Raw genomic sequence first — 27,476 nt, forward strand, 5'->3', positions numbered from 1 at the left:
GGTATATTTGGTTAGGTTGATTTTGAGGGCAGCCTGTAAACGCTTGGCCATAGAAACTGGGCTGGGGGGAATGTTCTATTTGATTCCTCCTTGTTGGGAGGATATTGATGCAGCTTATCAGAAGAATTTGCTGTCATCTGGCGGCCCTTTCTCTGGGAACAAAGAAAGTATAAACAGGGTCATTAACGTGGCTTACACACAGTCTGGTTTACCTTAGTATGCTTTGTTACAGTTACTTGAATGGAGACACTGCGGAAATGCGAGTTGCTTCAGGAGATATGTGGCCACTCAGATGCTCCTGGTGCTGAGTCAACATTGAAACAATGCTCAGCTGCATTTTCTTGGTAGACAAATAGATGGAACCAATTCTGACTTCTTTCCTGGAGTCAAAACGTGTTCTTCAGGTGGCCTTATGACAGATTTAATTATGAACTTCAGAAACATTGTAGATGCAAAGAAGCTTTTCTAAAGTTTACACAAAATCTGTCAGAAGGACTCAGGGGAGTAATGAGTAATTGGGGAGAAGGTATTTTAGCTGAAGTTTTAATTAGATCACACAATTCCTAAATTTTGGGCTAATATAACTAGGAAGATCCCCTGATAATGGTTTTGTCTTTTTCTTTTCCTAGATTGCTAATAAAATGTAATCTCTCTTAGTTGTGAAAGTCATGAACTGTTTTTTGTCTTTGCTGGGTAGGTGGCTGTATTCAAGGAACGGGAACAGAAGGAGATTGAAGCTATGCATGCTCTCCGGGCAGCTAACCTGGCCAAGATGACTATGGTGGATCGAATTGAAGAAGTCAAATTCTGCATCTGCCGCAAAACAGCTAGTGGATTCATGCTACAGTGTGAGCTGTGCAAAGACTGGTTTCATAGTGGCTGTGTGCCCCTTCCAAAAACAAGTTCTCAGAAGAAGGGCTCTAGTTGGCAGGCCAAAGAAGTGAAGTTTCTGTGTCCACTTTGCATGCGTTCTCGAAGGCCAAGACTTGAGACAATACTGTCTCTGCTGGTGTCCCTGCAGAAGCTGCCCGTACGGCTGCCGGAAGGGGAGGCATTGCAGTGCTTGACAGAACGTGCCATGAGTTGGCAGGACAGAGCACGGCAGGCTTTGGCCACTGATGAGTTGTCCTCTGCTTTGGCTAAGCTTTCTGTGCTCAGCCAGCGAATGGTGGAGCAGGCAGCACGGGAGAAAACAGAGAAAATAATCAGTGCAGAGCTACAGAAAGCAGCAGCTAACCCAGATTTGCAGGTAGGGATATCTTGCTCTTTACTGTGCTGCTTTGTTCTTCGGTGTGTTGAAAAACCTTCTCTTTCTTGGAGAAGCCTGGGGGAGAGGAGAGGGAGGGCAGTTAAAAGCTGAGAGTTAGACATATCAAAATTGTGTGGTTCGGTGCTCCTCAGTCTCGGGCAATGGCTGGCTTCAGTTAATATGCTGTGCCAGGAACAGGTCTGTTGCTTTGTACTCATTGTCAATAGCAACTGCTGAAGGTGCTTGCAAGAAATGTCAGTTCAGACATAGCAGCTGGCTAAAGACCTGAAGATGTGTAAAGCAGTGGCTAGTTTGGTGTCCAAGTTCCATTTCCCTCTTGACAGAATCAGAAGTCTGTAATTCCTCATGGATTGTCACTCTTAGGCATTTGGTGTCTTGTTAATAAATTTCAGTGAGGTCTATAGGCAAACACTGGTACTTCTACAGGTGGCCTTTTCATTTTGAGATTGAGATTAGGTGATGCTGTGGTGAAGGAGCTTGTATAACCACAGGCTATAATTTGGTAGCACTGAACAGCAGTATCTAGATCTTTCTAGTCACTATTATTCAAAAACATGGAAATAAAATTAGAACATTTTCCTTGGGTATTTCCCTGTCTGTCTTCATGTCTTGCTGTAACTAGGCTTTTCTGTGACTGCCCAGGCAGTTACCCTCAGGCCAAAATAACTTTTCTTTGTTAGTAACTCTTTAGCCTTTTTATAGATTGTTTTCTTGAAAATTTATTGTTTCATTCCCATGTTCCATTTTTCTTCTAGGGACACTTGACTAGTTTCCAGCAATCAGCCTTTAACAGAGTGATAGGGAGTGTCTCCTCATCCCCACGGCAGACTTTGGATTATGATGATGAAGAGACAGACTCTGATGAAGACATCAGGGAGACATATGGCTATGACATAAAGGTCAGTAATCCAGTGTGGTTTGTCTGCATAGAATTAATCTGGAACACCTGGTTTTCTTATTAATTCAATTTATTTCAGACTACTTTTTGTATCTTAAGCTATCTATGTACGTTCTTCCCTGGCTCCTGTTGCAGAAGAGGTGGTACTTTGATTTTTATCTGACTGTCTCAGTTCTGGACTGTTGGGAAGTTTCATAATGTTTTTATTCAAAATTTCCGAACGTCCTGTTTGAGTTTCAAAAGGTGCTTTTTAGTGCTAAGTAAAAGGATACACTTCTCAAGGGATTTGTATTTATAATACCTTGGGAGGATGAACATTGCCTAAATTGCCCCGTTCAGAGATACCATGAGTCATAAATATGAGTAAGTGTCTATATGGAGAGCTCTTCAACAGCTTTTGCTATAGTGAAATATTAGTATTTGAAAACTACGTGCCCTAAAAGATGTTTCCTGATGCCAGTTTTCATACCTTTCTCTTCATTCAGCCCTCATTTAAAAGAGGTACATGTGTTCAATTTCGGATGTGTGGAAATAACTCAGGACTAGATGTCTGGATTCAGTTCAGAAATTTTAATTGCAGTTAAATGTTTAAAATACTTTAACCAGAGAAGAACTGTCATGAGGAAAATGCAATTGTAGAGATAACCAAGTGTTTTCAATATGATGTATTTCACTTCAGAACTTCTGAAATATCCTTTTGATACATGTAGAAACAAAAGCAGTGCCACTGTTCCTTCCTGTACAGTGTTTCCTTTTTAGCAATAGTGTCATGTCTATCTTAAAAAAATTTGTAAATTCTAAAGCAGATGTTCTGGTTTATAAAGGAACAGTAAATTTTCCAGATACGATTTGCCTCAATCTCCTGTTCTTAGTATTTTGTTTCTAAGGAGCTTTATGCTCATACATACATTTGTCTTAACAGTCCCATGTGAAATGCCAACAAGAGTACATTGCAATTGGGTGTTAACTGCTGTTAATTAGATTAGCTTTTTATTAAAAAATCCCAGTAATTTCCAAATTGTTCTTTACATCAGTGTCATAATAAAGCATTTCTGAAAGATGTGGTATTTTCTGAAGCTGTGATAAAGCGTATGTCAAGAAAGATGGCATATGCTTGTCAAGATATGAGGGTTTTGCAGGAGTGTAATTTCATTTGTTTAATGATTCTGCTGTCACGATTTCAAAATCTGTTATTTAACCGTTTATAGTAGTGGACACCCAAATCTATGTAACTGTAAAAAAAAAAAACCTGAACGTAAAAATCTGTCGAAGCAAAGCTGATTGGGACCAGAAATGTCCTTTGTCAACTAACATGGTTGGAATAAAAGACAAATTTTCAGTCAACCAGGTTTGTCAGGTTTAAACTAGGAGCAGCAAAGTTCAAAAGAAATACTAAACTCTGAGAAACTTTGCATATTTTTAGACTGTTGGCTTTCAAGGGCTGAGTTTTTTCCAGTTTATGATCTATAAGCATTTTCCAGTCGACTAATGTGTTTACAAAAACCAACCAAACAACAAAACCCCGCCATGATGCCTCATGAATTTTCTCTCAGTAACCTCAGAAGTAATCCTTGGATCCCTAAGGGTCCATAGACTATTTCAAAACCCATAGTCTTGGACATCTTAAGTACAACAGTGGCTATAAAAACAGGTGTGAAAAGGCCTGTTTGATTATATTGTGCTTTTTCTAATTAAAACATGATTCTTCTCATCAAATACTTCGTTATGACTGCAATAGCTAGACACTTGTCAGATTTGTTCCAAGCAGACTGATTCACTGATCAAATTTAATGTAAATTTTCTTCACCTTTAGTTGCTTTGATTTCTCACATATTTTTCCTCATTCCTTTGCACCTGTTGCCTATGTCCACCAAATGATGATATTTTTTTATTAATTGGTCTGTTGCTCCTGGATTTTCTTTAATGTAGTATGATACGATATCCAGAGCAAGATACTGTATGATATATAAACTTTGTAGGGGGAAATATCTTCCTCTTTCTGAATATACTTATTCTGCCTCTTCATCTGGGCAATTTAAATCTCAATTTCCCAATTCAAGTTCTGTACTGAAATCATTAGTGTGCACTTCACTTCCTTTTAAACATGTAACTGAAAGCCAGAGAGAGATTACCATTCTTAAACTCCCTTTTTATGTCATGAAATGACAGTGTCTGGGTGGTACAATTTCCTGAGTTGGCCATTTTGGGACCCACACAGCTAATCTCCAGGTAAATATTGTCAATAACTGCTCTACAGCCTTTCTCTTCTTTTAAGCCAGCTTCTTGGGTTTTTTGTTTTCTGAAAGATTTCAGTCTTACACGGCATGCTAAAGGTGTTTAACCTGTTGGCCAGATTCATCACAAATGTAATGGGGCATCTAAGTTCTGGAAAGTGCTGTGGAAATAGGCAGCTGGTTGAGGAGATTATCTTTAATAATTTCACCTGCAGGGGTGAGGAAGAAGAGGGAGAAGTTAGTACTAGGAGGTGTCAGGGAATCTACTGAGATGGGCTTGTGCCTTCTGGATTCTCTGCTTAAGTCAAACAAAGCTTCTCCCACTGCTAAGAGATTTCTAATCTCCCTTCTTTAATGGATCCACCTGTACCTGAAGGCAGTGTTTCAGTGTGTGATGTATCTAGAAAGTCAAGCATCCCATCCTACACAATGCATTGAGCTGAGTGCAAGTCAATGCCATTGCTACTCTGTTCATGGAAACAGTGTCAAATATTACAGCCCTCTTCCTCCCACTGTTTGGTTCTATCTTAATATGGTTCAGGACTGCCGTAAAAGTCCCTATCCCAGGGCAACATCTGATTGTTTGCCATTATGTTGATATTTGTGCTGGAACACCCTGTTTTTTCATCTTCCATAAGATCTTCAATTGTTTCTTCCTATAGTAACTATTATTTACTCAGCGTACTTCTGCTTTACTAAAGATACCAGTCATTGTGGTCTTGCAGCCAAATTTTTCAAGAAAAAAAAAGTTACGTAGGCCAGGAGTAAGCCTTTTTTCATTATGGTGACTTTTGAAGACCATACTTGAGGGACTGCTGAGTGAGGAACCTTGTCAAGCGTTTCTCGTGCAGTAGCTATAAACCTATTGACCTATCTCCGTAGTTGCTTTGTTCATCCACTATTTAAGTAGGGATGTAACTTGTACCTTTTGCACATGGTCTTGTTGTCTCTGGTGGGGTGCTTCAAATTGTAGGGTTTTAGGAACAGTGAACTGATGAGTCTTAGAATTTACTTTGAAGTAGGTATTTTCTGGATCCAGATGTTGCATGTTTTCTGTGGGTCTTTTTCAGGACAATGCCAGTGTAAAATCTTCTAGCAGCTTGGAGCCCAATTTGTTTTGTGATGAGGAAATCCCCATTAAATCAGAGGAAGTGGTGACGCACATGTGGACGGCTCCCTCATTCTGTGCCGAACATGCATATTCATCTGCTTCTAAAAGTTGCTCTCAAGGTATTTGCTTTTGTATACGTTGAGATAAGATAGCTGGGACGAGCAGTCAGTGAGGAGGGGAACCGCTATGTTACCTGGCTAGTTGTAGAGGATATGTTGCCTGTGAGAAGTTACAGTAGAGTTACATTGCAACTAGTTTTCCTGATGTCTGATATATAAACCTTTGTCAATGTTTTTTGCTTGGAATTGTCTCTCTCCTTAGATTGTTGCTGTAGAAAGTATGTAATTTCTTTTGGGTTTGGTCTCTTGCTTTTGTCCTTACATGACTTGCCTCCTTGTCTAAAAGGTTCTAGCACTCCAAGGAAGCAGCCTCGGAAGAGTCCACTGGTACCTCGCAGTTTGGAGCCCCCTGTATTGGAGCTGTCACCTGGAGCGAAAGCTCAGCTAGAAGATCTAATGATGGTAGGAGATCTACTAGAGGTATCACTGGATGAGACTCAGCATATCTGGCGGATTTTACAGGCTACTCATCCACCCTCTGAGGACAGGTTCCTTCATGTCATGGAGGTATGGAACTTAAGAAATATTTTGGTATGGCAAAAGCCCCAGGCACTTCTCTTTTTTTTTTTTTTCTTTTTTTCTTCTTCTTCTTCTTGTTCCTTTTCTTCTTACTATTATAATAATCCTGGGTAGTTGAGTGCTTAGTTACTTGACACGTTTGGATTTCAACTGGGGACTAGTAGATTCCAGAAAAAAATAATTAAGAGATCCAAAAATTCAGTTCTTGATCACTCATACCGTAGCGCTGTCCTCCACAATTAACCGTATTTAGAACAGTTTTCTCGGGCAGTTCCATATGCAAACCTTATTTTAGGAAATGTAAGGTTAGGGAAGGAAACGCTGTTCTTGATTATATAACCAGAACTGATCTGCCAAAAAAAAATTACAAGACACAAGAAGCATTTAGGAAGATGGAAAGTCTACACTTAGCTTGTATGACCTGTATGTTACTGAACTTTTTGTTGTTACTGGGGAAAGAACATTTTTTTTCAACAAAACATGGTTTGGTAATGCAGGTAGTAAGATTCCTATTATTCCTCAGAATAACATAGACACGGTAATTTTCTTATTAATATACTCTTCAGATGCACTGATCACTTTGCTCGGCTGACAGTGAATGAGGCAGGTTTATCTGCTGATTCTGAGGTCCAGTCAGAATCACTTGGCTTCATTCATGCAGTGGGTAAAGGATGCGTGCTGGAAGAGAAGGTCAACTGTTGTGCTGAAGAGCTGTACTGGAACCCATCCTTCATCATCTGTCAGGTGAAGTTAGGGGTCAGTTTGACCATGTGTGGTTAGGGAGTATATGATGGCTTTTTGGATTACTGAACTGCACAGGAATTGAAGATGGTTCCTTCTTGACCTTTACGTAGTATACAGTTAATGTAAGATGGTTACATGCTGTGAGCAATGAGGTTAGATGTGCATATTAACCAGTTGTGTCATTTTCTTCAGTGCCATCCTTATACAATGGCAAAGTCAGTGTTGCCAAACTGCCATTAGTTAGGACAGTAGTATAAAGCAGACCCTGCCTCCAAAGTAGTCTGCTTTACCATGTTTTGAGCGAAGTGCTTCATAAGCTTAACGTTCTTATAGTGGTTTAGGCATGGAATTCATTGAAGAACAGTTTGAATGCCAGCACATACCAATTTATAAACAGCATGCCAGACTGTTAAATTAATAGTTTTAAGCACAGCTTTTTTTATTCAGGGAAGGGGGCTAAGAGGGTGTGTGTGTAGTGACATATTCTGAGTAACCCTTATGAACGCTTGTTTGACCAGAACTGCTCATTTTTAATGGAATACCTTTCTACTTAACACGGAAAACAGGTAGACTTCTGTAAAATCATCTTCAGAGGATTTGTTTTTGGGTGGAGGAGCTATACTAAGTAATTTACAATAAACAGAGTCTTTCTTTACTGGCTTATAGTATGTCCTTAATCTACTAATAATTATGAAGGTTACAGTATATAGCAGGATTAACTGAAACTGAGTCAGTCCTGTTTGTAAAAAAGGAGCTATACATGTGAATCTTCCAGATATATATAGGTCTTGTCATTGTAGATGATACCTGCAGCAACAGAATTTGCCAATTTTAAGCCTCGCTTCTGATCTGAATCTGCTGTGTAAGAGTTGTTAATGATATTTACGATGTGCGTCAGTTTGGAAGCTATTCAAATAATGGATGTTACTTTCCCTTCTCTTGCTTGAGTTGATGATACATTTTAAGAATTCACCCCCATTGCTTTTTCTTAATCTCCAGAATAGCAATTGCTTTCTCTCAAAAATAATTACAGGCAAGACTGACCTAGGATGAAAAATAAGCAAGAGTATCTAACAAATGATTAATCTTCTCAACTTTTATTAAAAAGCTGTGCGAGAAGGGAGTTGTAATTACTGCTTATTCTGCATCCTTACCCTTGCTGATGTTTTCTTTTTCCACTGGACATTTCTGATTGATTTTACTTTGACACAGTTCATGCCACTTAGGGTTTGGGTTTTTTCCTAGTATGGTGAAAATAAATGTGAGGCCCTCTTTGTTTAGGATTTGTAACAGTATGTTGCTGAATACGTTTCTTCATATCATGTCATGGTAATTGGGGTGGTAAGTACATCTTCCAAATCACAGATTTGCAGTATATGAAAACTTGCATTAAAAAAAATTTTTCTTCTCACCCTTTCCATGAAGGATGACAGCATGGATGAGAAACCACTGAAAATGAGAGGGAGAGACTCTTCTGAGAGGAAGCGGAAACGAAAGCTGGAGAGAGCAGAGCAGTTCTTTGGAGATATGAAGCAAAAATCTAAAGAGCTGAAGAAACTTGAAAAACCCAAGAAGAAGAAGCTAAAACTCACCATGGATAAGACAAAGGAGCTGAACAAGCTGGCAAAGAAGCTGGCTAAGGAAGAGGAGCGGAAGAAGAAGAGAGAGAAGGCAGTTGTTGCAAAGGTGGAACTAGCAAAAGAGAGCACAGAGAAAAAAAGAGAGAAGAAGGTTCTAGATATTCCTTCCAAGTATGACTGGTCAGGAGCAGAAGAGTCAGATGATGAGAACGCTGTGTGTGCTGCACAGAACTGCCAGAGGCCCTGCAAGGACAAAGTGAGTTTTTCTCTTAGTACTGTCATAGGGCAATTCCATGCAAAGTCAAAAACCCTAATGCAGTTTAATAATTATGTTGAATAGCACAAGTAACAAAAGTGTTATGGTTTAGAAACGAGAGAGAATTGAGTAGTACTTGGGTAGGTACTTAGACCTAGTAGGAAAAACTATAGCACTTCCTTATTCTCTTAGGTACTTCAAACAGGAGAAGATGATGGAAAATTAGAATCTGGGAAAAGGTGTTAGTGGGGAAGTTTAACCTCTCCAGGCTGTGTAATTTTTTTTTGCTGGCTATGTGGAACATGCCTTGGCTGATTCAAAGGATTAATTCTTTGACTCAGCTAGAAATGTTCCTGACTTCATTGTTTCTGAGCAGAAGTGGAATGTGCAGTGTTCCTAAATGAAGTAAATTTTCTGTATTTCTTACATACAGTCTCTGAACAGTGATGCTGCAGACTGAGTGATCTACAAGCTGCAGTACTTAATTTTTCTTGTTGGGGATAAATAATCAGTGATTTTAGACCTAACTGAATTATTACAAAAGAAACTCGATCTGCCTGTGTCTGTGGTACTGCTTATCCTGATTGTCATCTTTTAACAAGGACTAATTGATGATGAAAAAAATGTTAGTGTTGGAATTTTTTTCCTGTTTCTTAGAAGAAAAAAAATTGTTCTCAATGAAAGCTTGGGATTGACACTGTACTGTGCTGGCTTGCACAAGAAAGTAGCTATTACCATAAATATGAAAAACTTACTACTTCTTTTGCAAAATTGAAACATGGAATTTAAGTAATCATCTGAATACTTAAAAAGACCAGTTAAAAGACCAGTTTTTTAAGTTTAAAAGTTAAGTCTTAAACTTAGACCAGGGTTAGAAATTACCCTCAGTTGCTCTAAAGAAGATTCAGTATTTATACCGTTGTTCTCTTCACAGATGATACTTAACTTATACTAGTACATTTTTACAGAATTTGAGATTGCAATAGGGAGGAGAGTGCCTTTAAATTCATATTATAAAGAAGGTTGTACTATATTTGTCAAATTTCCATAAATGAAACTGAGTAAAATTCCTGGTTGTATAATCAAAGCTTTTAATGGAATGACTGTCTTGCTGTGAGATTGGATGTATTTTTGTACATTTGACAGGTGAATGCCATACAAGAAAAAATGGCAGCTGTAAGAATGTAATGGCTGAAGCTGCAGCTGTTAGTGTCTGTTACTGGTCACTTTCAAAAATGAGTTCAGCAATAGTTTTCCTATGAACTAAAGTAAAATATTGGGATGGTAATGTTTCTTCATTTTAGATAGGTTGCCGCTACTGTCATTTTTCTAGTATATTTTCATTTTCACATGCCCCTGTAAGGTCAAAGCAGAACTACAGCAGTAACAATTTTCATAGCTCTACCAGTGCATGCCATTAAAATTAAGAATCTGTGTTCCTTATCCTGCAGATCTCTGTTTCTGCCCACTGACTCAAATTAACATGTACTTTTGCTCAGGGAGCTAGAGAAATCTAATTCATCTTTTTTCCTTCCTAAGTTTTAATTTGCTTTTTATGCCTTTTCTAATTGTTCTGTAGCAAGTTCAGGTCAAAGTTTGAAATACGTTAGCTTAAACGTTCTGACACTTTGGAGTTACACTTTGTGTGCATTTTTTTGGCATTTGGTGGCCAGCTGTATACCCAATATTCAGGTGGTAGAAAAGTATTAAAGCTGCTGATGTCATGTGGCTGGTTTTTAGCCAAAAACATTACTCGAGTTTGTCTGTTCTCTGCAATTTTTAGGTTGCAGAAGGTACTGTTTGATAATGCATCGTAAGGGGATATGATTTAGGATGTGTATTTGTAGACTCTCTATGCTGAAATAACTGTCCCTTAGCATGCTACTATTTTAAATGTGTTCTAGTATTTGTGTCTTTCACGTGAGGAGAGCTGAGCGTCATCTTCTTCAACAGTAGTAGGGTGTTTGTATTGTTGCAGGCTAAGGATGCAAGAGAGGCAAGGTTTTTTGGAAGTGTGTTATTTTTTACTGAGGCAGCTTGTTAAAACAAGCTCTGTAGGGCATGATTTGTGCCAAAAGCTTTTGTGTTCTAGGTGTATCAGGTGGGTTTAATAGAAGGTATTTTCTTCATAGAAACAATGCCTGTCTGCCTTGCCTTGTAATAAACTATGTGTTGCTGATCTGATCTCTTGCAGGTAGACTGGGTGCAGTGTGATGGTGGCTGCGATGAGTGGTTTCATCAAGTTTGTGTTGGTGTCTCTCCAGAAATGGCTGAGAATGAGGATTACATCTGTATAAACTGTGCAAAGAAGCCAATGCAGGGACCAAGTAGCCCTGCTCATGCACCACCTCCTCCTTTCTTACTGAGCTACAAACTACCAATGGAAGATCTTAAGGAGGCAAGTTAGCAGCTACTCGATGCCTGGAACTTGTTGGGAAATGGACCACTGAATCCCTACAGAAAGAAAGGGTTTGAAGCTAATGTAGCCACTGAGCTTCACTTCCAGGGATGTACAGACCTGCAGCAGAGTTGGTCCCTTCCTTACAGCTGGCTTCCTTCATAAAACAGGGATGTCAAGGCACAGTGGTACTGACTCATCTATGCAGACACCACCTGATTAGGAGCTCCAGCCAGTGTTTTTTGACTTGAGTATTTCCATCTTTGAGTGTGGCTGTTGCTCTTAGAGACTGAGCAAACCCGAGGCTGTTAGATTAGACACTTCAGGGTGTTAGAAGTATATGTTGGCAGTGGAGCTGGCCTGGAATTGGTGGGTGTAGGCTGGAGCTTTTAGGCCCACCAGGTTACCCTAAGGAGGTAACTTAGGAAAGTTCTTTTGCCTCCCCATGCCAACCCAGCGAGTAGGGCAGTGTCTTGGGAGAGGTAAGTTGCCTCCATATCCAGGCAGCTAACACTACATTATAAGGATGGGAGCAAGTGGATGAATTTTTTTTAAGTTCTCTTTTGTAGCTAAAGGGCAGAGGAGCTCATGATCTCAGAAATCAGCAAAGGTTCTGTTTACCAAAAAAAGAAACCCAACTCTACTCCACTAAGCAAAATTTTCCTTAGTGGGGAACATCTGATCTTCCTGTCCTGAGGAGGGCCAGAAATCATTGATAATGTCTAGCTATATCAGAGCTTGGAAAGAGCAGAGTGCTTCCCTTTCCACAGGGGTGCCCTCTCCTGTTCTAGGCTTTGCATAGAGTTATGCACTCCTGCACATTAAAGTTGTCTCGCGCAGGATGGAGCTGGCAAGGAGGTACAGCGCGCAGGGCACCTGCTTCTGTGATCTGTACTGAGGGATGGGAAGAAAAGAAGACGGCCCACTTACCTCAGAGGTTACACTGACATGTGCTTCTGTGAAAAGTTTCACTCACAACTGTTTCCAGTATCACCAGGCTACGGGCATGGCCTCAAGCAATACCAGCAAGCAGTCTGCAGATACTGTTCGCAGTGCAAATCCCCCTCCCTGCTGGCTTTGCTGGATGTGTACCAGTGTACAATCAGCAACAGTTCTTGTTTGAAGTTGCCCCTGGCTTTGCCAGAGGACCAGAGGGCTTGGGGTCATCCTGGGTGACAGTTGTTTTAGTAAATCCATTTTTAAAGAAGGACTTGTTTTTACTTTTTTCTAAATGTCTCAGACTACTGACTTGTTCTATAAATAGATTATTTTTCTTTGATTTTTTTATACTTACCACTGTTAACCAGCAGCACAGACAGAGGTTCACAAAGCAAAAACCTGCCCCTGGGCTTGGGTTTTTTTACTCCATTCCTTCCTTGTAGTACAAGGAATTAGCAGTTACCTTCCCCATTCTAGCTTGACCAGCTGCCTGTGTTTAAATAGGTAAATACATTTCATGTGCTACCTTTGTGTTTGGGTTTGTTCCTATTAGTGGGGCATCTGGGCCTTAACAACTCCAGTGGATGCTGGCTTTGTGTATGTGAATGTCTGAAGCCAGCCGCTGGGCTGTCTTGTCCCCCTCTCCACTCGCTCCCTATTGTGTTTCCATTCTTCTGCAGTTCTAGGAGTGTTGTAAGTAGTGTCCAGTCTTACTAGGAGCTGGATTGGGATTTAAAGAAATATTGACAAAAACAAGTGTTCTGTCTTGACTGTTCTGACTGTTCTGTGTCCCTTCTCTTGTTCTCTAATATTTGGAAGTTTATTTATCTGGCAGAATTATCCATCCAAAAAAAAATCCAGCTCAGGTAGACGAACTTTATTGGTTTCTTTTATTTGTGCCTGCTACCTGGGAAGAGGAAGATGTGTAAAAAGGAAAATAACTGATGGAAGGCAGAAGATAACAGGGTCTTAGGAGCTTTGAGTGCAAATTTGGCACAGACTTCTAATTCCTGCTCCTTGAAGGCTAATGTGATGTTAAAAGTGAAAACAAGCAGTGATTAAGCATGTGGCTGAATGGGCACCCTAGCGAACTTAAGAGTATTATTTGTTTACTTATTTATGAAGGAGTCTATGCTATAGCTAGACATACCCTCTTTTTGCCTCCAGTTACTTTTTTTTCTTCTCAATGTATGCTTAGTTTTGGTAAACTGATTTAAACAGATGTTACTTTCCTTCAAGCTTTAACTGATGGTACTACATAAATGTTTCCCTATATGGAGTGGATAGACTATCTGTCACAGATGTTTAATCGTTCCAGAAGTAGACTAGTACAAGATTTCTTAAAGAATCCCAGTGTTCTGTATTCTTTCCTGACTCCTAGAATCCATGACACAACAGGGAAAATATGGTTAGCATATCCTGTTAGCCACTGAGCATACCCTCTTAACCATTCCTACATTTTCTGTCGTGATAAAGTCATTGTTATATGTAATTAACCATCAACTGGAAAAGAGATCCTTTAGTAAATCTGCATTGAGTGTTCCTGTTCCTCTTGAGTAGAAGTTGTGGTGGAGAATGTTAACAGTAGCACTAGTTACAATGAGACAAAAGCAAACCGCTATACCATGCAATGGTCAATCATGCCACTTACAACAAGCACAGAAGAGTAAACAATGGAATGAAATGTGCAGAAGGTCACACTTCTAGTAGCTGTTTTTCATATTATCATATGGAGAGGCTCTTTATTACACTGTTGAAAGGAGGTTGCCACACTTTTTCTAGTTATGGATCTCTCATCTGCTTTCGGGTAAGGTGTTCATAAACTGAAGACCATTATTAGTTTTGCATCTTATTGTTTAAGCTTATTTTTTTTAAGAGCGTAATTCCTATCAAAGGATTGCTGATAGTGTGAACTTATGAATAAATGTTAACTTTTGGAAAAACCTGTAGATATGTAGTTAGTGGTTGAAAAAGCTAAAGCTGCAGCTGTGGTATTGTCTCTAGATCTTAGAGGTTTGAATCTTTATAAAAACATGCAAAGAAGCAAGTTTAAAGAAATAATTTTCTTACGGGTCTGCTACAGCTGTAGGAAAAATCTCATGCTTTGGGGACAAAATCTCAGTATACACAAAATAATAGTTCATGTGTATCTAGAAAGGTACATGTTCTTAGTGCTATATTCTACAAAGGATGCTAGCCATTGTTACTGTTACTTCACTTCATGTATCTGACACAAAGAAAGAAATGACTTGAGCTGTTGTGAGGGGTTAAAAACGGTCAGGACTTGAGTTGTGTGTCTTATACAAACCATGTGGTTTCAAGTTTGTTTGTTTTTTTTTTTAAGAACCAGGGCCTGGAATTGGGCAGCTTTACTTGCACAGAGGTAAATGTCACTCCTAAACTTCAGTACTGTTACTATTAGGATTTATGCTTTTGACAGATCATCTGTAGCTGAATGCTTGTGCAGCCTGGACTATTTGGTAGTGAGGGCTTAAGGTAAAATTGATGGTATTATGGAAATTATCTGAAGGGGTTGGAGTATGGTCACACAGCGTAAGATAACAAATAGTTGTCTGTGTGTTATGTTAGCCACACTGTGAAACTGGCATTGACCTCTTCAGTTTTTAGAATCATAAGAGTAATTTAGTTTGAGGGGGACTTCTGGAGGTCATCTGGGTCAACCTCCTGACCACAGCAGGGCTGACTTTGAAAGTAGGTCAAGTTTTTCAGGGCCATGTCCAATCAAATTTTGAGTATTGCTAGGAATGGGCATTTGACAACACCTCTGGCTTCATGTTCTGGTTTGTAGCGTCTTCAGGGCAAACTTATATAATGTACACTCAGATTCATTTGCTGTAGCTTGCCAAGAGACTGGCTCCGTATTTTCTGTAACCATCCATGAGGCAGGTGAAGGCTGTGGGTCCTGCAGCCTTAATTTCTAAGCTGAACAAACCCAGCTCAGCCTCCCTTGAGCCATGTCATGAGCTGCAGCCTTCTAAAAGTCTTGGTGGTCCTCAGCTGGACTTGTTGCATGTTTGTCAGTGTCTCTTTTTGTACTGAGAACCCCCAAATGGTGTGTTACTCCAGATGAAGTTGACAAGTGTTGAATACAGTGGAAGAAGAATTTCCTTTAAGCTGCTGGCCATACTTTTACTATGCAGCCGGGTACAGGGTTGGCCTGTACAGCTGCAGGGGCACACACTGCTGACTCCTCTTCGTGTCCATTGTTAGCCCCAAGTCCCTTGGTTTATTATTTCTCAGGTGTGGGACTGATGAACTTAACACGCTTTCCATCAGCACATCACTCCAGCCAGTCAAGATCCAACTGAGTGGGAGCCCCCTCCTCTCATGTTTTGGGTGGTCCTGCTGCTGTCCTCCTCCAACGTATGGTTTGGTGTCATCTGCAAATTTCAATGTGCTCTATCCCACTGCCCAGGTGGATAAGATAAAACAGTAGTCTCCAGTACCAGCCCCTGAGACACTCCGCTTGCAGCTGGCCACCTCCTAGATTTCAAATCTTTGACAACTGAAGTCTGAGCACAGCAGTCCACCCCATTTTTCACCCCCACTGTAGGTTGTCCATCCACTCTGTGTTTTTCCTGTAAAGGGTAAACATTCAGTGCTCTCCCCTTGTTCACAGGGCTCATCACAGAAGGCACCCAGACTGGGTTAAGATGGTAGTGGTGAGTTACCAGTCACCTTATCCTTCATGGGCCTGGATGTGGCTTTGAGGAGGATTTGTTCCATAATCATCCCAGGGACCAGGGTAAGGCTAGCTGCCCTGTAGTTCCCCGCATCCTCCTCATTTCCTCCTCTTTGGTGAATGGGCATGACTTGCAGCAGTTTACCACAATCCATCAAGAAAGTGATATTCCATACAGATGTTTGCCTAGGCTTTGTTCATCGTTGTGGCACGTAAGATTGGAAAGAGAAAACCCAAGGTATTTGGATTGCTGTTTAAAAAAGGCATGGAAAACTAAATGGCAGAACCAAGCTCTTTTCATACCTCACACCTAAACTCCATGTGGGCTGGTGAGCAGTTACGTCAGTCCTATACATGTAGATACAAGTCCAAGCTGGTCTGGTGGAAGTCAATGTTATTGATGCCTGGTCCTTTTGCATGCAGTTCTTCACACTGGAAGAAAGAAGTAATAAGAATGACCGTGAACAGGGGCATCTCTTCTTCTAGGAGTGAAACAGTCTATAGCCGTTATCATTCAACAGTAAGCTGTTTACCAGGCAGTTGTCCAAGGATAGCTATCACCTTTTTTTTTTTTTGTGGTGTTCTAATAAGTTACTGGAATAAGTTGAACACAGAGTTATTAGCAAAGTAAAAAGTATTCAATATGCATCGTTGCTTATCAGACATTCCTTGCTGTCATTCTAGGTGCATGTTGCATAACTTTAAAAATAGTGACTGAAAGAACCACTGTACACTAGCAGTCATTTTGTATGTTGGAAAAGGAAGATTTTTAAAGGGTGCAAAATGTTTCTTAAAATCATTCCTGAAATCACTGTTAATGCCCCTGTAAGAAGTTGAGAGTTGTGGTCTGCTAAAAGCAAGATTTGAGGCTTCCTGGAGTTAGATGAAAATGAAAAGCAGGGAGCTCCTTCAAATCCTCTCCAGCTGCAGTCACCAAGAATGTGTTTGGTCAGCCTGCCTGAACCAAACAGGAACTCTGCTTGGAGCGCCGAGGCAGCGGGGAGATGCAATAAATCCAGCTCTTATCAAAATTCTAGCCACACTGGCTTTGGGAGGGTGATAAATGCATAGGACAGCTGGAAACTGCACGGCAAGACATTGAGAGCATCGAGCCTTATGTAACGAGATGGCACAGTACAAATGAAAGTTAAGTTGCAAGGTAAAGGCAATGAAAGTAGCAAGGATTTATTGAAAAATGGAAATACTTGTTAGGAGACATGCTCTGAATGCCTTTGAAACAAAAGCCCTGCTGTAGTTAACAAGTTTTAATCCTAGATGGGGCATTGAGTCTCAGCTGGAGGCTTTTCAGAGGCCAGTTTTTGGCATTCTGTATATTGCTCTCCAGTCCGCCCAAGAAAACTTACGGCCAAGTGCCAGAGGGAGCTGCAGTGGGTAGCAATACCTGAGGAGAGCAGCCATCTCTGAACGTGCATGTCCTGAGACAGTTGATGTCACTAGCCAGCCTGGCATCTGCTTTTAACGGATGGGTGATGTGCCAGCATATCAAACTGCTGCGTCCGATTCCGTGTTGATGCAGCCTTGCAGCAACCCAAGTCACCTGCCAGGCAAGGGCAAACTGCGTCGCTCCCCAGAGAAATAAGGTGTTTGCTACTGCTGTTATGTGATAATAGCAGAGGAGCCTAACAACTCCAAGTTACGAATTTGAGAAATATCTCAGATTTTAGTGGGATGTGAGATGAGTAGCACATTCGGTTTACTTCTGTCAGCTGATGGTTTAGCTTTTGCCTTTCTCCAGCTGGAAACTTAGTTCGCCAGGTCTTGTCTGTGTCTCTGTGATGGCATTATCAGAGAAAAATACTGTAAAGGTCAAAATCTGGACATTGTCAGTGTATTGATAGTGTTGCATCCATTATTTCCTTGCTAGCTTTCCTGATTATCTCGTGCAGGAGGGAAGCAGGAGATAGATAGATGCTTTAGCTTTGCCTAGAAACATTCTGGGGAGGGACAATCCCTGCACACCAGTGTCTTGGAATACCTGGTAAAGAAGTGGAATCATCTGGTAGCATCCCTACCTAATGCTGGTGAACCCCCAGGTGAGTGTGTGGTACCTCTGTTCTTCACCTGCTGCTAGAAGGTGGTGATCTACTGGTGCAGCTTTAAACCATTATCCAGGTTTGTATCGGTGCTGGTAAGGTTTAAAGACAGCTGGGTTGCTTGCTTTCAAGGTGTTCCCTCGCACCGCAGCCTTCTCTGTAGTTTTAAAGGGAGACTGGTGGATCATCAGCCCTGGCTGCTCTTTCACACAGTTACTGTTGCATGAAAGGAGACCTGTGGAGCAGCCTGCCGGAGCCTTTGCCCTGTGGAGCGGATGGACTTCCTTGGTAATGAACGTGTGTGTAGAGCACCTGCTGATTAAGAAAGGGAAGAAACGTGACGTGGTCCAGCGATGATGGTGGCCCCTTCCTTGGACTATCACTCACTGCATCTGCAGGGAACGTAGGTGCAGAAGAAAGCAGATCCTAGTGGTTTTAAGAATTAAGGGTTTAGGGGTGTGCCTCCTATGATGATGATGCTTCAGTGGCTTTTCATATCTCTCATATTTTTCCAAGCGGCATTTGTTAGAAGGGAATGGGTGACTTGTAATGGATTATAAAGTAAATATGCAGTAAGAGTGCTCTGAAGGGATCCTTGCCTGTTCCTGAATGTGCATGTGTGCACAGCGAATTGGAGGCTGGAGCACTGATTTCCCCTGGCCTCTGGTAGGAATATTCTTGAAATGGTCATGCCCTAGGATTTAGCGATGTTAAAAAATTGGAGAATACACAAAATTGAGCAAATATATTGGAAGAGAGTATACAGCATCAGAAAAGCTATTCACAACTGAAAGGTTGGGACTTTTTTTTTTTTTAATCTTGCTGAGTGAGGCAAGTCTAGGAAGCTGACGAGTCAGATTCCTGTTTGGAGCAGAAAGCAGACATGTTCTTTATGTAACTGCTATTTACAGAGTGTGCAGAGAGTGCTGCTGCACAAGCAACACCTGAGGTTTCTGCAAAACCAAACTTGCTTTGCTTTGTTCTACAGAACATCTATTCCAAGTCCTTGTTTCTGTCTCTGCTCCAGTGTCCTCAAACACAATTGCTTCCTGTGCTTTTTGCTTTCTTCCCCTGGGGCCTTCCCATTACACCTTGGGAAATCTCTGCTCCCAGGGAAGTGAGGCCAAAGGAGATCGGAACAAATTCCCTTTGCAGGCTCTTTCTGCTCCTCCCAAACTGCTTTCCCTTCCTGTTAGGGGAAGTCTCACCTACCACCCTTCTAGGGCTGCCTGTCTACTTGCAGAGAAGCTGTGAGACTCCAAACTGCCTCTCCACACCCTTTCCTACCTTGAAGCTCAGTATTTCCTTACCCCATGACAGGGAAGCATGGAGCTGCCATTGCCCACCTCCAAGCTGGCGCATCTCCATGCAGGCTAGCACCTTGCTGCTGTCCCATTAGCCCTGGCTGATCCTGCGGCTTCTACACCAGCTGGTTGCTGGAAGTGGAGAGGCTCTGTGGCTCGGCCTTCCAGGGAATGGCATGGGGCCATGTGCATCTTCAGACTACTTTTGACAGCAGCTGTGAGCTATTACCTGTGCTGCCCATGGCCAGTGGGCTGTGTAGGGCATTCCTTGGGTTCCTCACTGTGGTTGCACAGACAAAGCTCAGGTTTATCTCTTTGCTGAGTTCCTCCCTCCTGCAGTCCCACTGGCTTCTGTCTTTCTCCCTCAGTGCTATGTTCATCAGCATCGTTGGGACCAGATTTGGATTGCAATAAAAAAAGAGCTGTTTTCTGGTTTGTTCTGGTGTAAATCCACAGCTTCTGTTCTAGCAGTAGGGCAGATGCTGATACTGCTACACAGTTCAAACGTTGCGATAAGAAACTTGTAGGATAAATAAGTATATCAAAACCTAGTCTCCTTTTTCTCCTGGATCCTAGTTATAGTGAATACCAAGAGTAAAGGTTTAATTGTCTCTGTATACTTAATTATTTCCTGCATCTGGACGCATCACCATGGATGCTTGCATTTTTTTTTTTTCTTTGATCACCATGAAAACTTTACATTTGGGCTGTGACTGACTTAATGAAACCACATTAATAGCACTCATCAGATGACTGGCAAGCAGTGCCTGACCCTCTGCCTTAGCTTGCAGTGGCCAGGAATGAAGTGTCTTCTATCAAAAAGCAGTGATACTCTGAGCCTGTCTGGCTGAAGGAAAGAAAGTAGTTAATTTAATGTTCATGGTGGAGATACCTTGTGTTTGTATGTATCTCTCCCTCTGACCTCTTGGTCAGGTCAGCCACTGTGTGTTTTACTTCAAGTGGGCATCAGTGTTTGAATTCCTGGTGACAAGAGGGTAGCATGGCTTCGAATTTGATATTAAAAAATTACAAAGAGTGAAGCACATGAGCAGCAGCACCCCTTTCATTCCCTCTGGAGAAGGCTGCACTCAAGCAGTGCCAGGAAGCCACCTTCTTTATTTAGTATGTGTGTGGTGGGTTGACCCAGCCAGGCGCAATATATCTGGCTCTGATCTCTGTGCCTAGGGCCTGGGCATGAAGCCCCTGCTCTGCTGCCATTCCTCCACTGGAAGGGTTAGCTTTCTTCAGGCATCAGTGGATCTAATTTGAGGCTTAGCTTTTTAATCTCTGGCACTCATAAACAGAAAAGTAAGATTGCCTTAAGTTACCAAAATTCGCTAATGACTTTTCACCTAAATTTTTGAGGAAAAAATGTCTAAGCTTGAAAGAAAGAGACTCGGTGCCATGATATGTTACAACTAACCACCAAAACAGGAATGACTTGTAGACAGGTCAGCTTCGGAGTGCAGCTTTCTTCAGGCAGAATCTCTCCCATCTGCCTGGGAAGATGTCTAAAGGCTGGAGATCTTGCTCGTGTTATGTCTCAAAGCCCCACTAAGCACTGGGCCACTTCATTAGGTGAGTGGTAGGGACCACGTTGCCAGTATATGAGCTCCTTTTTGCTCTGCAGAGGTAACGGCGCTCTGGAGCACCTCCCTCCACTAACCTTGCAGGGACCTCAGCAGAGTGGCCCAGGGGAAGGTTGGAGAGGATGGGCAGCACAGGTCCCTCTGCTTCTGCCTGCCCTGCCTGAGTCTGCTGGTGATGGCAGAAGCAAAACTTGACACACAAAATGCTTCTGATGAGCAGGAGCTGGGAGCTGGCATGCTCTGCAGAGCCTTGCAGGGGTGCTTCTGACCAGGTAGCGTTTCAGGGATGAGCTCTGGACTCCCAAGTGGTGCTTCTCCAAGCACAGCATCCCTGCACGCTGTATTGGCCCAGGAGGTTGGCTGGGACACTCCTTGTGCTGAAGTGAAGGCTGCCTGGGTTGTTTTGAAGAGGTAACAACTCCTGGCAGTGCAGGGGTTTTCTAAAAACCTGCTGTATTTCTGATTTTTGGAAGCTGGAAAAACTGAACCCATGTCTTATTTCTTATTGACGTTTCTTGAAATACCAAAGTTTTCACTTTGTCATCTCTTAACTTAGAAAACTTACTTCTCGGAAGCTTTTAAAAACTTTCTCTCATTCTGTCCACATGTGACTATCCAACTATTGGATTGTCTCCCAGAATGGAAACTTTGTATTCTGAGTACTTACCAGCCCAGTAGGTCTCCTAAATTAAAAAGTATCCATTTACTTTTTTTAGAGTATGTAAATAAGTATGAACAGATGTTGTGAGACTACTGCCCAAACCTTGCCTGTTTAAAACCAGATTATGGGTTTTCTGTGGAAGCATCAGTTAAGTGGGTGCAACCTTGTCTCACCTCTGAGAAAAGCTTTTACTTTTTCCTGCCAGAACATCCCCCTTGCAGGCAGACAGTGCAGGGGCATGTAAATTCCAGAATTCCAGCCTTATCAATGGCTTTGATTTAATTCTTTCTGCAGACAGGCTGTTTCAGATTTATATCTTCACCTCAGAGAAGCAGGATGAGGAAAGACCATCATCCTGCTGACATACAGCTTCTTCTTGCCCCCCCCCACAATCTACCCTGTACCTAATCAGTCTGCTAATTGCATACTTGATGGCTGTTTAAGCCATACTACTATCATTACTAGCCTGAAATTTTCATTTTCTTTGGCATATGGTTCTTGATATGAAAATGCCTTCTAAATAGCTCCTTGGCTGCAAGAAGAAACTGGTGAGTTTTTTCTTGATGCAAACTATCAATTTTCACATCAGGAGGCCAACAACTAATCCTTGGAGGAATGGTGATTCTTCCCTCTCTCTAAAATGTGCTCAGGCTCTGTTTCCCCTGTTACTCTGTAAGGGTTTGTTCAGGCTGTCCTGTCATTGGCAAAGTGGAACTGGGGAAAAGCCCTGAAAAACTGGTAGTACTTGATGGAGTTGAGGGGAAAGTAGGAGGAGATGCTGAAAAGGTTGAAGCCTCCAGGCTTAGGAGTCTTTGCTTGCTACTCAACTCTTGTTTATATTTTATGTTATAAGCATATATATAGGTACTTATATGTGCTTATAACTGCATAACCTTGCAGTGTTTTCATTTTTGTCCCTAAATGAATTTGGGATACTTTTGAACTGAGTGGAAAAAAAACAACCCTGTTTCTTGCTTATGTGTGCAAAGGGCCAATGTGTCTAACAGAGACAAGCTATGAAGTAAAAGTCAAAGCAGAGGTAAGATGCAAAGCACTGCAGATCTGCCTGCCTGGACACTCCTGCTGCACTTGTGCATGCAATACAAATGCCTGCGTGTCCCTGCCTTAGTCTTGGGTTTGCTGTTTCAGATGGGCAAGTGCATACCTGAGAGGCACTGCTGTTTCCATCCTGGTCTAGGGGGCAAGCCACTGGCACTGGACACAGCTGAGACACTGGCAATGGGAATTGACAGCTCTGTTGCTGTCCCTTTGTTTTGTGGCTAGGAATTCATGTTACAGCCAAAGTAGGTCTGGGGACACAGTCCTTTTAGTTTCAACTTCTTTTCCTCTGTGCTTTACCGCTTCTGATCGGAGGTGCATAGAGAGGGACTCACCAGCACGTTGTCAAGCTTATGTGTTGAGCACGGTGCAAGCATCACCTTTAGCTTTGGCGTGCAGAGGAGCAGAGGGTATGGCAGCGATATCTGCAGGAAAGAGTTCTCCAGCACTGCGAGTGTGCTGTCCTGCGTTCAAGCTGGTCCCTGAGCTCTGGCTAGTGCAGGAGTGTCATCTATTTATCTTCTGTATGCAGAGCACGGTGTCCACAGACAGGCGTATCTTGCACCACAAACAGCCTGGGCACAAAAGTGAGGCCTCTGCAACTCTGCAGGCATCCAGTGGGGACGGGGTTTTTCTCGCCTCAGGATTCTGGTCTTTCAGGTTGTTTGGACGCGGGTATTCACTGGGGAGGCTGCATCTGAATGAGGCTGTCCAATGGCTGCAGTAGGACCTTCTGCCACTGCAGGAAATGCAGGCTCTTGCAGTGGCTTTTGGCTTCTGCCACTGTTGTTTAAAAATATATGTGCCTTTCTGGGAGGGAGCTTAGTAGATCAAGCAAGAGTCAATCCTCTGTGCTTACTTTGGCCTCTTTCTCCGCTGAGCAGTCTCCAGGTTCCTGTAATGTGCCAGCCGGTATCAGCCTCTATTTACCTCCTTTCTGCGTATATTTGTGACAATTTTGCTTGCTCCAGCCATGGTCACTTCAGCTGAATAATATTTTCAGGTTAAAAAGGCCAGTAGCAGGGTGGTTATCAGATAGAGGAAATGCATCTTATTTGCTCTGGCCTTTGGTTCCCAGATAATATAACGGCAAATTGTGTTCCTGGAAGCTGGGAGGTGGCTTGCAAGATTACATGGCCCCAAAATGCATTGAAGCAGTTTGTCACATGTGGCAGAGGAGTGGAGTGGGAGGTGGAAGTGGGGAGCATAGCTGCTCTCAGTGTTTAGCAAAGGTCAGACATGGCTGATGCATTGCCGATGTGAAGAAGGCTAAAGCAGTGGCAGCAATTGTGCCCTGGCCAGTGTCCTGAAAGCACTTTTGGTTCATTTGATAAAGCAACATATGTTCATTTAAAAGTTGCTGCTGCTTGCAGAGCAGTAAGAGGTTGTTTATACCTCCTAGCAACAATTTCCCTCTCTTCTTTTCCCCCTCATCGTTCCTCTAAGCGTGTCCCTTTGAATCCTTGCTCCTTTTAGGTCTGAACGACCTCTCCAGGTGGCTGAGGATGGCTGGGTGCTTTGGAGGAGAGAAATCTAATTAACACTCATTCCCTACTGAGCTAGACGTAGACATGAAGCAAGACCAGACCTGGGAGTAGATCCTGTGGTTCCTACTAAAGCATGCAGGGTCACTGCTCCTGTGTGTGGCCCATGCAGGATGGGGTGAGCTGGGGCCAGTTCTTGTGCACGTCTGACCCAGAAAATGTCAAAGTACCTCATTATATCCAGAGGAAGCTCATTCCAGGCTTGCTCTCTGTGGGCTACGAGCACCTCTCTGGGAGTGCAGCCTCAGCTGCTGGTGGAAGAGTGGGACCAAGCTGAAGACAGAAATCCTGGCAAATATTGTAAGGTAAAGATGAGCAAAATGCAGCATAAATTTCAAGAGAGGAATCAATAGCCTTTACGATCAGGATTTTCCAGCCCTTGTCCTGGCTGAGGTGTGAGGTACGCTGTCAGAGCCCCCCTGGTCCAAAGCTCTTGCTTTTCGCCAAACTGGGTGTTGGGGAGAAGTGGCTGAGCCAGCCACACACCACTCGTGCCCCGTGCACCAGTACCGCGCTGTTCTACGTCAGCAAGGCAGCTTGGCAGCCTGCCCAGGCCTGGAAGCTGCTTCAAGGACCCGCTCGGGGAGGTGTTGCTCCAGCGCAGGCTGTCCCGATAAACGTCAGATCATAGCTTGGCCACCTGGCACTGGGCTGGGAGGAGCACGGCTGCTCTGGCTGGCACGGTCTTCAGCCCTGTGCTCTGGGGGGTCACTAAAAAAGCCTCCCATTTCTTACCTGTGGCAGGGGAGGCTGCCAGCAAAATAACCCTCCCTGTTCCATCCTGGGGGGTGGTGTGTGGGGCAGGCACCAGCATCAGCACTGCCACTTGCCAGCACTTGTAGCAACGGGAGGAAGATGCTCTGCAGCCACCCGGTGAGGTTCAGCTTGCACAGCTCTGGGTGGCACATGCTGCAGCAAAAGTCCTTCCCTGGTGTTCTCCTTATTCATGTGAATAAAATATATGTATGTGTACCTAGCCAAATATTTTAAAATGGCATTATCTTAGCATTTCTCAGGATTAAATTATTTTCCTGTTCTTACAGCATGCATGTTATCTTGGCTTGTTCCTTTGTTTGTTTTTCTTTTCTTTAAAAAAAAAATCCACTTTCTTTCATCTCTTACTTGTTTCTTGCAAATCTGTTTCCTAAGGTTTTGTTTCTGACTGTCCCCATTCTTCTTCTAAGACCCAAAATTGAGATGTCATCCTTTGCATTTTTCCCTTTAGCTTCATTGCCTCTGATGCCTCTGATGGGCTAGTTAAAGTCCCTCCCAGTTTCTTTGCCTTCTGCAGTTTCAAAAATGTCTGTTGAAAATACGTTTTTCTGTAGTTTTAACTGATCCTTTGTGATGTTTGTGGGTTCTCCTCCTATCTTCAGTCAAAAGATTTGGTTGGTGTTGTTTTTTGGTTTTGTTTTTTTTAACCTCTCAAGTAACATCTCTCAAAGCCATATGGACTACTTCTTGTTTCACCCGAGAAGATTTGTAAAGTGATGTTTTACTTTAAATATGCTTTGTTTTGGATTTTCCAGCTTGCTTTTACACTTGCAGATTTAATATTTCCCCTTGTTGCTTATGTTTACACTGAACATTTGTTTTAATTTTCAACTTATTGTTGTGTTCAGTGCAGTCCCATCTCGCTGGGCAGAAGTCAAATAGTTTGCTATTGATTACACTGTTTCCTATCATAGTCTATTAGTTCCTGCCAATTAGTTTGTTGTCCTGTTGATAAGATTATTGCCATCAGTGCACTGTAGTGGTCGTGGTTATCCAGGGGTATTTGAGCAGCAATGCTGACGCATGCAGTATGAGAATGTCTAGAAATGTTTCCTTATTCAGTCTCCTATCTCCTTACACCAATCTGTTGCATAAGGCAAAATATTATTTGACTTTGCTGTTCTTTTTTAATCCCTGTATACTTAGCCTAACTATCTAACAACTACACTATTTGTTGTAAGATGGTTTCTGCACAGGGATGTTCCCTGCTTCTCACAGTCTTGTGTAATTCCTGCTCTGGAACATCTCTGGTTTCCAGCAACCCACAATTTGAGGACTGGAGCTGGCTTTTATTGGACCATCCTGTTTAATCGCTGCTACGCCGGAGCAGCCCTTTGTGAATTTCCCTAGTTCCTTTCCAAACAATATTCTGTGGCAATGGCCATAGGTACCATGTTTAATTATGCACAATGGGAGGAAAAAGTATTTCCTTTTGTTTTAAATCTGAATATTTTATCACATGCTATTAGTTGTTGCACCATGAGATGTAGTGAACAATGTATTCATCTTCTCTGTCTTATCCTTGTTTCTTAGACCTCTGTTGTCCCCTTCCTTTATCCTAAGCGTCTCTTCCTGATATGAGGAGTCATCATATATTTGATCACTCTTTGGTTGAATCGGTTCTTTATCTCTGCCCATCCCTCTTCCCTTTCCCTGTTTCTCCTGTAGGAAGGCCGGTGCTGTGTGGGTACACCATAGATTAACATGTGACACCGCAGAGTTTACTGCTTTGTTCCTGTTCCCCTAATACCTTCTCAAACTGCCTGTACACAGCTCAGGTTTTGCTGCTGCTTTGCAGGCCTGATACAGAGACATTGAAACCAAAAGTGTGATGGTTTTGTTCTCTCTTGCCCAAGATATTTATCAACAGATGTAATAAAAATATTTCACAACCTCGCCTCACTTACATCCTTGGACCATCACAGCTGTAACACATCTACCATGAACAATATCTCCTTCTGTTTGCCTTTTTTATGGCTTCAAAGTATGGAGCTAACGTCATCATTACCTGCAGTAATCCCAAAACCTCTTTCCCCAGCAGCCACAGCTGATTTTGCAGCTCAGTGTTGGGTATGCACAACTGGAGCTAGTTTTCTTCCTGCTGCATTATTATTTTAATTTTTTTTTCTCTACTGCGTGATTGCCTTGCCCATTGCAGCTTCTGAAGTGACACCCTGGGATGGGGCAGAGATGCTCCTGGGAAAGATCAGTGGCAAAGATCCCTGCGTGTGAGGGAAGAGAGTTTGCAGTCTGCTGAATTTCTGAATAAGGCTGTTTTGGGCCCCTAGTAAGAAGCAGCAGAGAGTTGAGCAGAGTTTATTTCCAGCTTGGGGCTCTGCTGCCCATCACTGCTGCCAGCCATGGCACAGCCCAGCCGTCTCCCTGGGCAGGGTGGGTCAGGCTGCGACGCAGGACGCTGCCCTGTGCCCATGTGTTCTCTGCTAAGGAGAGACCCTGTGATGGGAATTCGCTGTGAATTTGTATTTTATCTCTTACCTCATCCCAGTAGGTCTTGGGGCTTTGGCTCCCTCGGGCAGAGCTGTGGAGGCACCTGTGTGTGGTGGTCTCCCCTTTTTCCTGTGCCTCCAGGGACAGCGCTGGGCAGAGGTGATGGAGAGTGGGAGCCAAGCAGTCCCCGGCCGGGGAGGGAGGGCACTGGTGGAGGCAGCATGAGCCCTTCTCACAGGCGGGGGGAATGAGCCCCTTTGCACTGGCCATGA

General features: G+C 42.6%; 2 protein-coding genes and 1 long non-coding RNA gene across 4 annotated transcripts in view; 2 read left to right on the forward strand and 1 right to left on the reverse strand.

Moving 5' to 3' along the window:
* The window catches only part of KDM5A (lysine demethylase 5A), a 51,556-nt gene extending 37,939 nt beyond the window's left edge, over nucleotides 1-13,617 (forward strand). Inside the window, exons 23-28 of one of the 2 annotated variants that reach the window (XM_080393501.1) lie at nucleotides 698-1,249; nucleotides 2,026-2,169; nucleotides 5,473-5,632; nucleotides 5,919-6,139; nucleotides 8,321-8,731; nucleotides 10,926-13,617. In XM_080393501.1, the coding sequence (XP_080249627.1) occupies nucleotides 698-1,249; nucleotides 2,026-2,169; nucleotides 5,473-5,632; nucleotides 5,919-6,139; nucleotides 8,321-8,731; nucleotides 10,926-11,138 (1,701 nt within the window). In that variant the 3' untranslated portion in view covers nucleotides 11,139-13,617. Of the gene's footprint in view, nucleotides 1-697; nucleotides 1,250-2,025; nucleotides 2,170-4,337; nucleotides 5,446-5,472; nucleotides 5,633-5,918; nucleotides 6,140-8,320; nucleotides 8,732-10,925 lie in introns of those variants that run through there. The other variant, XM_080393502.1, reaches the window with a different exon arrangement.
* A 138-nt stretch (nucleotides 13,618-13,755) lies between these two features.
* The window catches only part of SLC6A13 (solute carrier family 6 member 13), a 50,827-nt gene continuing 37,106 nt past the window's right edge, over nucleotides 13,756-27,476 (forward strand). Inside the window, exons 1-2 of the mRNA XM_080393521.1 lie at nucleotides 13,756-18,228; nucleotides 23,915-24,287. Of these exons, the coding sequence (XP_080249647.1) occupies nucleotides 24,141-24,287 (147 nt within the window). The 5' untranslated portion in view covers nucleotides 13,756-18,228; nucleotides 23,915-24,140. The remainder of the gene's footprint in view (nucleotides 18,229-23,914; nucleotides 24,288-27,476) is intronic.
* Nucleotides 14,371-23,915, reverse strand: LOC308066364. Its single transcript, XR_013929137.1, has 2 exons — nucleotides 22,590-23,915; nucleotides 14,371-22,343 (listed from the first exon to the last, which is right to left on the reverse strand). It is a non-coding gene; the product is annotated as an uncharacterized lncRNA (long non-coding RNA).

The sequence above is a fragment of the Falco punctatus genome, assembly GCF_963210335.1.
Source record: "Falco punctatus genome assembly, chromosome: 6".
Classification (NCBI taxonomy): Eukaryota; Metazoa; Chordata; class Aves; order Falconiformes; family Falconidae; genus Falco; species Falco punctatus.